General features: G+C 40.1%; 1 protein-coding gene across 1 annotated transcript; it reads left to right on the top strand.

Annotated features, from left to right (window-relative positions):
• Window positions 1-2262: 2262 nt before the first annotated feature.
• Window positions 2263-7294, top strand: LOC115794147 (persulfide dioxygenase ETHE1, mitochondrial-like). Its single transcript, XM_030749468.1, has 7 exons — window positions 2263-2771; window positions 3987-4131; window positions 4823-4971; window positions 5100-5229; window positions 5379-5468; window positions 5767-5883; window positions 6024-7294. The coding sequence occupies exons 1-7, from the start codon at window positions 2565-2567 to the stop codon at window positions 6068-6070; spliced, it is 885 nt and encodes a 294-aa protein (XP_030605328.1). The 5' UTR covers window positions 2263-2564; the 3' UTR covers window positions 6071-7294.
• Window positions 7295-9458: the final 2164 nt, after the last annotated feature.

The following is a 9458-nucleotide window of genomic DNA, read 5'->3' as shown; positions in this document are numbered from 1 at the left end:
GCTTTGAAATTAGTATAAATGACTTTTCTTAAAAACCATCCAGTGGTGGCCTGATTGAATGGTGGGCTAGTTCTGGCCCCTGGGCCATATGTTTGACACGCCTGTCCTATTAGACCATTTAAAGTTTTACTTTTAACTTCCTTACACTCACTTATATCTCTATGTGATAGAATAGTTAAAAGAATTTTGATTAAGAGCAGAAGAGAATGGATGGATGGAGGGCTTATCTATGTAGTAGTGATGGGTCGGTTGTGAACGATCCGGCTCGAAGAGCCGGCTCTTTGAAGCGAACGACGGGAGCCGGGTCCTGTGAGCCATTTCATTTTTCTTTTCATTGGTTTCTGTTTTTTTTTTTTTGTGGAAGCTGCACATGATTGGTTAAGATGAGTGGTAGCATATGAGCGTCTACACTGAGCGGGAGGGGAGGGGCCGAAGACACACTACGCAGGAAGTAAACAAACACCAGAGAGGGAGGGGCTACTGCAAAATTAGCAAAAGAGCACGAGAAACAGTGTACTTCAAAAGTGCTGCCGTTTGTGGACTTCCGGCAACAAATCCTGCAATACCCCTACATGGCTGTGAAGCGCAATTTCTGAGCTTTCAGGAACCGTTTGAATTTTTTCGATAGGACAAACGGTTGCGGAGTTATGGTAAAAAGCCAGCTGATCAAAGTTCATTTGATCAGCCGACTCGGCGGTGACGTCTTAACCACTGTTTGGGGCTAGTAAGGGCAGGAAACCGGTGCTTCAGCGGTGATTGCTTGGCTTTCAAGGATTAATGTGATAGACAGAGTGTATACCACCTAACAGCCAGAAGGTTGCAGGTTCGAGCCCCTGTCCCTGCGCTGCGTTGTGTCCTTGGGCAAGACACTTAAACCACATAGCCTAACGGTACCGCCGGTCTCTGGCTGCATGACCGCAGATGCTCGTCTCTGGATGAGTGATCTGGAGCCATCATTTCGTTGTGTGCCTTGTGCGCACAATGACAATGAATTGAATCTAATCTATACTGCAAGTTTAAAATTTAATATCAAACAATCTGCACAGAGTTATACAAATTGCTCATCCATGAGTGCAATTAGAAGAACAAAACAAGGCAGGTCATATCACTTAGGAGAAACAGGATAGACTCCTCAAAGACCCTTGGTTTTTCTGAGTTCCAATCTTTTGTTTTAAAATTTGTATTTGGAGAACTCTATTATATGTTGAGTATATAAAGAAACGTTTGATATAATGTATGTTTTTACATTGGTAATTAATTTTACACTTTTTTAAAATTAAAATCTGAGGAGTCACTTGGGAGCCGAAAGAGCCGGCTCTTCATTGGGAGCCGAGCCTAAAGAACCGGCTCTCTGAAAAGAGCCGGAATTCCCATCACTAGTACGTAGCTGCTGAAACAAATATCTTTAATTACTGCTTTGTTAATTCTAAGTTTTCTGCTTTTTTGTCTGTGCATTTGTTTTGCTTTGCTTTTTCCTCTGTGTATTTCCACTAAAGGAACTGACTGCACCAGTAATACACTGTAACGTTTTACTGCTATAAACTTGCCTGACAGTGTAAATGTCAATAGTCACGTACACCACTACTGCTGCAGGCAACACTAATTGTTTTGTACGATTTGAGTCCCTCACTCCAGCATGCACGCGTGTCACTGCAGACAGTAACGATCCTTTTGTACTTTTTTTATCTTTTTTTATTTAAATGTATTGGATCTGAAAAATAAAAGTGACAAAAAAACTGCACTATTCTCACTTTATCTTAAAATATAAAGAGCTTTGAAATTATTATAAATGACTTCTCTTCTAAACCATACAGTGATGGCCTGATTGAAAACTTTGGTGGGCTAGTTCTGGCCCCTGAGCCACATATGTTTGACACCCCCGTCTTATTAGATCATTTAAAGTTTTATTTTTTACTTCCTTACACTCAGTTATATTTCTATGTGATAATGAGTGGAAGAGAATGGATGGATAGAGGGCTTATGTATACAGCTGCTGAAACAAATACCTTTAAGTATTGCGTTGTTAATTATAAGTCTTCTGTTTTTTTTCTTTTTTTTTTAGGGGGGGGGGGGGGGGGGTCTGTTTTGTTTTGCTTTTTCCTCCGTGTATTTCCGCTAAAGGAACTGGCTGCACATTAATACACTGTAACGAGGTTATGTTTGGGTGCTAGAAACTTGCCTGACAGTGTAAATGTCAACAGTCACGTACACCACTGCTACTGCTGCGGGCAACAGTAATCGTTTTGTACGGTGCAAGTTCCTCATTCCAGCACGCATGCGTGTCCCTGCATACGGTAGCGATCCTTTTGTACACAAGTTAGCAGGCAGCAATCAACTGATTCACGCCCATGTTACCGTTTATAACAAACATGGGCTCAGCCAGCACGGCAGTAAAAGAATCGTGTTATAGTTGAGCTTCCAAGCGGCAGTGACGGTCAGTGCAGGTAACATTTAGGTGCATATCGCTAACGCCCACAGCCTCTCCGTTGTTTACGTCTACGCACTGTAGAGCTGTTGCTGAGTGTCAAAAATATCGCTCAGGTTGAGGTCGGGACGAATGAACTATGTGTTCGATAAGTAGAGTAAAACCCGTTCACCGGGCCCTCGCTTTGTCGCTACGGCTCAGGACAAACCTCGACGGTTCGAGTTCGGCAGCAGCCCTGAGCAGGCGCTTCTCTCCCGGCTTAAGCAGCAGTGTTCAGCCGCTATGGGTTAGCAGCAGATTTTACTGCGCCAGGATGGCAATGACCGACGGGCTCCTCTTCAGACAGGCAAGTTCACGGTATAAGTTGACATTCTGCACCTGTTTGGAGCTGCACTGAGGGAGAAACAACAGGGTTTGGGTTTGTTTTGGGTTTGTTTGTTGCAGACTTTAACAGCGGTAGTAGGAAGTGAGCTGGTTTAGCCTTTAGCTCGTCGTTGTAGTTCTGTTAAAGCTGCATCTAACTTTAGTTTTAATGTTGACCTAGATTAGACTATGTGATGTTTTCTTGCGGTCAATTTTCCAGTCAAACAAATCCTTACTTTGATCTGTCAGCCAAGTGTTTTTGCACTGACTTTCAAAACATGAAGAGTGTGTCCCCTGTAGGATCATGGCTGCATAAGGATGACGTCGCAAAAGATTTAGTTTTCAGTTTGTCCTGTCTGAAATTTGAGCGAGTTGGGTATTAAATACCCTGATGGTATTATATGAACATTGTTTCTTACTCTGGCAATCATTTAGCTTTGAGTAACTGTTTTGCATAATAATGGTAGAAATAGTTAGATCCTCTGGGTACCCCCCACCCTACCCTACCCCCAGATATCCCAATAGTCAATTTTGGAATCATATATTTCATTTTTGGATATAGTATAAGTATTGATTCATATTTGTGTACATCATATATGTCAGTTTGCTTTATATACTGCTCAGAAGCATTATCTATATTAAACTAACAAATCATTAGTAATATTTATATTTTACAAATCTGCAAAATAATTAACTAAAGCTTCAAAGTCACTGTGGTGGACTACTACAAAGTACAGTACAGTAATGAATCCTTTGATTTCTAAATGTAGTGGAGCATCAGTAGAAAGTAACAGAACAAGGAAATAATAAAATACAAGCACATAAAAATTTTTACAGTGTGCTGCCCATTTAGAAATGCCCTTGACCTTGGAAACAGCAGCTGACTAGAGTTCTACAGTGGGTCATATGAGCAGTTTCAACTCCCAAGGTGCACTTACTTTGTGGAGCTTTGAGCTAGTATTTAAAGTTTAGTCATATTTGCATGGGGAGTAAAGTTAGCACATTATTGTCTAATATGTTCAAGAGCCCAGCAATAACCATGTAAATCTTAAATTGAGCTCCATATCATAATCAGTTCTCTCTCTGTGTCCTTCTTGCTCTCTCAGACGCATACAGAAAAACTAAGAATCTATAAATGTAACTGTTACTGAGTCACACCTGTGTGATCATCATACTCTCCTCACCCCCACCCGTGTAGCTGTTTGAGGAAGCGAGCTGGACATACACCTACCTGCTGGCAGACACAGACACCAAGGAGGCTGTCATCATTGATCCTGTGCTGGAGACCATTGACAGGGATCTTACACTCATAAAGGAACTCGGACTCAATCTAAAAGTGGCAGGTATCTACCTTTCCAAAGTTAAAAGACAAATCAAGTTTAGGAAATGTGTCCAAAATTCCTTAACCTGTGAATATGCTGAGATATGTTTACATCAACTCATAACTGTACACATTAGCCTAAGTTCAGCTCCTCTTAAAGCTAGAATTTTCTTTAAATAATACTTTGGATGGTGCACCTGGGTGGCTTAGTGGTGAAGCCAGTGACCACATACATATGCTGCGTTGCAGTGCGGGCGGCACGGGTTCGAGTCCCAGCCTGTCGCCAATTTTCCTGCGTGTCTTCCCCTGTATCTTTCCCCCATTTTCCGTCTCTCTCCACTGCCAATAAAAGCCGCTGTGGCCAAAAACGCACAAAAAAAAAAAAAAATGTTTTGGATTATGGTTTTGGACCAAATCTGTCTTTTAGCGGAGATTGAAATGGAGTCATTTTATTTGTATGAGGGGCCCCTCCCAATTTGGGGCTTAGAACTATGGATGAAAATCAGACAATACTAATAAATGTTTTCCCATATTGACAACATCAAATCTATATGCATATTTTATAATCATATAGAAGAATAGGCATTGAAGTATAAAATTAAAAATTTACATTGATCTGTGTTCACATATCTTCTTACATGAATAACAAATAGCCATAATTAAAATATACAATAACTTTGATTTATATTCTAACTTTTTTTTTCCCCTGATAGTTAACACCCACTGCCATGCAGACCACATAACGAGCACTGGGCTGATGAAAAAAAGATTGGCGGGACTGAAGAGTGCCATCTCCAAATTCAGTGGTGCTTCTGCTGATATCCACTTAAAAGAGGGAGACAAGATCACCTTTGGAAGACATGTAAGATGAAAAATATTCTTTGCTTAAAATACTCTCTGTGCTGGTACAGTATCTGAAATGTTTTAGTTACATTTGCTTCCTAAAACTGATTTAACATTCAGTTGACACTTTTATTTTCTTTCCTTAAGTTCCTGTCTGTGAGAGAGACACCAGGACACACTGATGGATGTACAACGCTGGTAACTGGGGATCAGAGCATGGCTTTCACTGGTGACGCTCTCCTCATCAGAGGCTGTGGCAGGACAGACTTCCAGCAGGGTAGGAATCCACTTTTCCATTGTCTTTGTGTTTCTAGTTTTTTTTTTATTTATTTATTTTTTCATCTTCTTTTGTAGTGCTTCTGGATGAACAATAAGAGGCAGTATTGCATTAGTTTTCTTTTTCTAACCTTTGTTTCTTTACTTAAGGCTGTGCCAAAAAACTTTACCAGTCAATCCACGAGAAAATCTTCACCCTGCCAGACCACTGCCTTGTCTACCCGGCACATGACTACTTAGGTTGGCTGGATCATACATACCCAAATGTTTTATAATATTTTATAGTCACTGGTGTGAATATTTTTTCATAATTCAGATGTTTAACTCTGGTATAGCATTAAAACATTAAAAACAGTAGTTTTTCACTCAATAGGAGCTGGTAAAAATGTTTTTAACTTGTTTTTTAATGCATCTGTTGTCTGCCAGATATACAGTTTCTCTATAAATCATCTAATTGATCAGATTTAACATCTGGCAAAAATCAGGACCACAAACACTAAAACTGTCACATTGGACTGCATCTGTTGTTGTGTTTCAGGTCAGACGGTTTCTACAGTTGGTGAGGAGCGCAAGTTTAACCCACGCCTGACTAAGAGTTTGGAGGAGTTTGTGGAGATAATGAACAACCTGAACCTCCCCAAGCCACATAAAATAGGTATTTAAAAAAAAAAAAAAAGCACCAGTAGTCCTTCCAGTAAACCTATTTCTAGTTCTTGTGCCAAAAAGATGTCACGACACAGATTTTACTTGCTGTGTCACATTGACCATAAACTTCTTTTCCTTCTTCTGTTACAGATATTTCAGTGCCTGCTAATCTGGTTTGTGGATTGCACCATGTTTGAATGTGCTGCACAAAAGAGGATAATAATTAAATTAACTACATCATTGAAAAGTGATTGAGATTAATGGACCTGTTCAGCAGGATTAATCAAACAGCTTACCATAAAGTGCTTCATTGTGGTTCTGTCTAAATGTAAAACTGTATATTTCAATTGCTGATGCTCACATCATTGATTATACTTGAAATAAAATGGCATCTATTTTAGATATTTGAAATAAGTTTTAGATGTATGTATTTTATGAAAAAACTTTTAATTGTTGTTAATTGTTCAAACTTAAAAGTAAGTAGTTTTATTCAGATGTGTTAATGTGAATATTAGAATTAGGGAGGAAATTTATGAGCAGGGAAGCTTGGACAGGATTGTTCCACTCAACATTTAGTTTAGTGTTCATGAATGCTGAACCTTAACCTGTGCAACTGGGTTCTTCAAAATGGCCTTTTTAGTGATTCTGGACTCCTGTAGCCACACTTTCATACTTTTCATAGCCTTATGCAAGCAGAAGCTGTTCTATTTACATTCAAAATCAATAACATCTAAGATGTAATTGCGTAACATTGTGATCACACGAGTTCCTTTAGATGTATAACAGACATCGGTGCATTGAAACAATCAATATTACTTGCAGTATATATATAATATAAAATTTTAAAAAGAGAGGCCATGGCAAGAATTAAATGTGCATTGCATAGTGCAATGAGCTGAGCATGCTGCTCTTGTATTTAACAGATGCTCATTAAGATTTGCTTTGGAGTGCTTGCCTTTGTGATAGTTTGATCCTGTTGTTTTGCTGGACAGAATCAAAATGTTCAGAACTGTTTTCATGTGTGTATAACTTTTTACTATTGACTGTGTTTAAGCAAGCACCACATCAGTTTAATGCACAAATTAGGCTATTCTATCTTTTGCTGCTATGAATGAAGTGCTACGGTGTTGATGGTCTGAATTCTGCAAGTACGGAACAGAAAGCCTCAATAAAGTAATTTTGGAAATTGGACATTCGCTGAGCAAAGAGGGCCTCTAGCCAAATTTATGAAATGTCATAGTTTGATATGACATTTTTGAGGGACTTTAATGGATCCTGAATGTTTAATTTTAATACTCTAACACCCTACTTAGCACTCTGTGGTCCATTCAAAGTGCACTGATGTTGTGTGGTTTTGAGTTGCATGTAAAACCTAGGATCCAGCATTGTGTCTGTGTGACTTCAAATAAAATCAAAGTCAAAATGTCTTTTCTTTTTATCATTATTCCAAGAATAAGATCCCAAAGCTCGCTATTCGTAGTCATGGTCACAGTCAGAGCTGACTGTACACAAATAACTTAAATATGATGCACTGATATAAGCATTAGGTATGATCAGTCCACATTCAATGTATATGTATATGTATATATGTATATGTGTATATATGTATATGTGTATATATATATGTGTGTATGTATGTATGTGTATATATATATATATATATATATACATATATATATATGTATATACTCACACACGCGCTAACTCAGGGCGAACATAGTCAGACTTGATTGAACTGACTCTGATCAGTTGCCGATCTCAGAGTTGGTCAACTCAGAGTTTGTTTTTAAACTCACAGTTTGTTGAACATGCTTCCTGGAATAGGGCCCAGACCTTCTGTTTGCTGCTGTCTGCTCATCACTCTGCTCATTAATAATACAGTTAATTTATAACGCACTTCACAGCTGAGAAGCTCTCGGAACGGATCGCTATCGTAACAGTTAGCTAGCGAAAGCCCCCCCGGTCGTACGTTCGGGACCGAGAGGGGACAAAACCGTGACAGAAAGATAGGAATTGCTGCTTCGCGCGTGTGTGCGCGCGCGCGCTAGTGGCTTTCATTCATGCGTGTTCGCATTCTGCGCGCGTGCTCGATAGTGACGTGTCTGCGATCAAAACCGCCGGAATTCTTTGATGACGTCATGCTTGGCTCAGACCGAATTAGTAAGTACCCTCGCGTCTTCATTGCCCAGAGTGCGTTTGTAAACAGAGGTCCAACAAAACAACGAAAATCCAGCATTTGTGAACGTCATAAACAAAGAAAATCAAACTTGTTACAATGACAGAACCCAAAGATGAAGTTCCAATCTTGGTCACACCAGAAGACCTGTTACCAGTTATTAATAGCTACTTTGAGAAGCTCTCTGAATTACAGTGGAGCATGATAGAAGATGGTGCTTTGGATTCAGATGTCCAAGCACTTCTGGCTGACATGATTTCTGAAATAATTCAGATAGCTTCTGCCAGAATCCTGAGACTTGCTCTGCCTCAAATTCAAAACCAGACACTCAGGGGAGAAAGTTCAGAGGATATAACACAAAAAATAAAGTCAGCATTTCGAGACTCTCTTTCAGCCAGCATCACGAGTGCTCTGAAATCGACGGGTAAGCGCGCTTGGAAGCTTTCACAGATGATTGTGAGGGAGGTGGAGGATAAGATATCCCTGGCTGTCTCTCTGATCACATGTAGCTCCAATTTGCCTTCAGACCCTGCAATCTATGTGAGTGGAAGATTGAAAAACATAAAAAACCTGAGTCGCATGGTCTCTTACATTGCCTCATGCCTAAAGAGCTGTGCAGGTCAGCTGAAGCAGTGCTGCACGAGAAGGGGAGATGATTCTAGCTCCGGTCATTCCAGTGATCAAAGCAAAGCATCCATCATCGAAACAGAATCAGCGACCAATGAGATTTGTTCAATTCTCACAAAATGGCATGGAGACGCAGATATCACAGAGGAGCACGCAAAAGATGATGAGGAGGAAGATGAAGAACGTGAAGAAACCCAGGACTTAACAGAAACTGAGGGAAAAGCAGAAAACAGCCCAGCTCCACTCCCAGTAGAAAAAGTCGCAGGGGACGTTATCACCATAATATTAGACAACCAGAATCGTGACTCTGATGAGCCCAGTGAGGCACCTAGCTCACCTATACCTGCCTGTAACATGAGGTTACTCATCAAGAAATTGAGAGATTTTTTCAGCTCAAGTTTACCATCAACAGACTGCGCCAAGCGAAATGTACGCAAACAGCTGTTTTACATGTTTGTCGAGAAACAGTTTACAAAGATGAGAAAAGAGCTGAAGGTAACAGTTAGAAAAAGCAGGAAATATATAGTTTGTCTGCCCAAACTCCCTCAAGATGAGAGACAAAGCAGCCCTGAGAGTATCAATATCAGCCTCCCAAGATCAATGCCTGGAACTCCTTGTCCTGAGTCTTCTACATCCTCCCATGCGCCTCCTCAAGAGGCACCAACCCCGAAGAGCACAGTTAAATCATCTTCTCCAGTCAGCTTTGACAGCATCAAGTCATCTGTTAATAACTTGTATAACAAACTGACAAAGGAGGGAGAATCGTGCATTTCCCAAATTCT

The sequence above is a fragment of the Archocentrus centrarchus genome, chromosome 16, assembly GCF_007364275.1.
Source record: "Archocentrus centrarchus isolate MPI-CPG fArcCen1 chromosome 16, fArcCen1, whole genome shotgun sequence".
Classification (NCBI taxonomy): domain Eukaryota; kingdom Metazoa; phylum Chordata; class Actinopteri; order Cichliformes; family Cichlidae; genus Archocentrus; species Archocentrus centrarchus.
The sequence above is the reverse complement of the archived record's forward strand: the minus strand, read 5'-3'. Positions and strand labels throughout refer to the sequence as shown.

Coding starts and splice junctions, on each gene's coding strand:
- LOC115794147 (XM_030749468.1), top strand. CDS start 2,565: ATGTGTTCGATAAGTAGAGTAAAACCCGTTCACCGGGCCCTCGCTTTG. Junction 4,972..5,099: donor AGATCACCTTTGGAAGACAT/GTAAGATGAAAA, acceptor TCTTTCCTTAAG/TTCCTGTCTGTGAGAGAGAC. Junction 5,230..5,378: donor CAGGACAGACTTCCAGCAGG/GTAGGAATCCAC, acceptor TCTTTACTTAAG/GCTGTGCCAAAAAACTTTAC.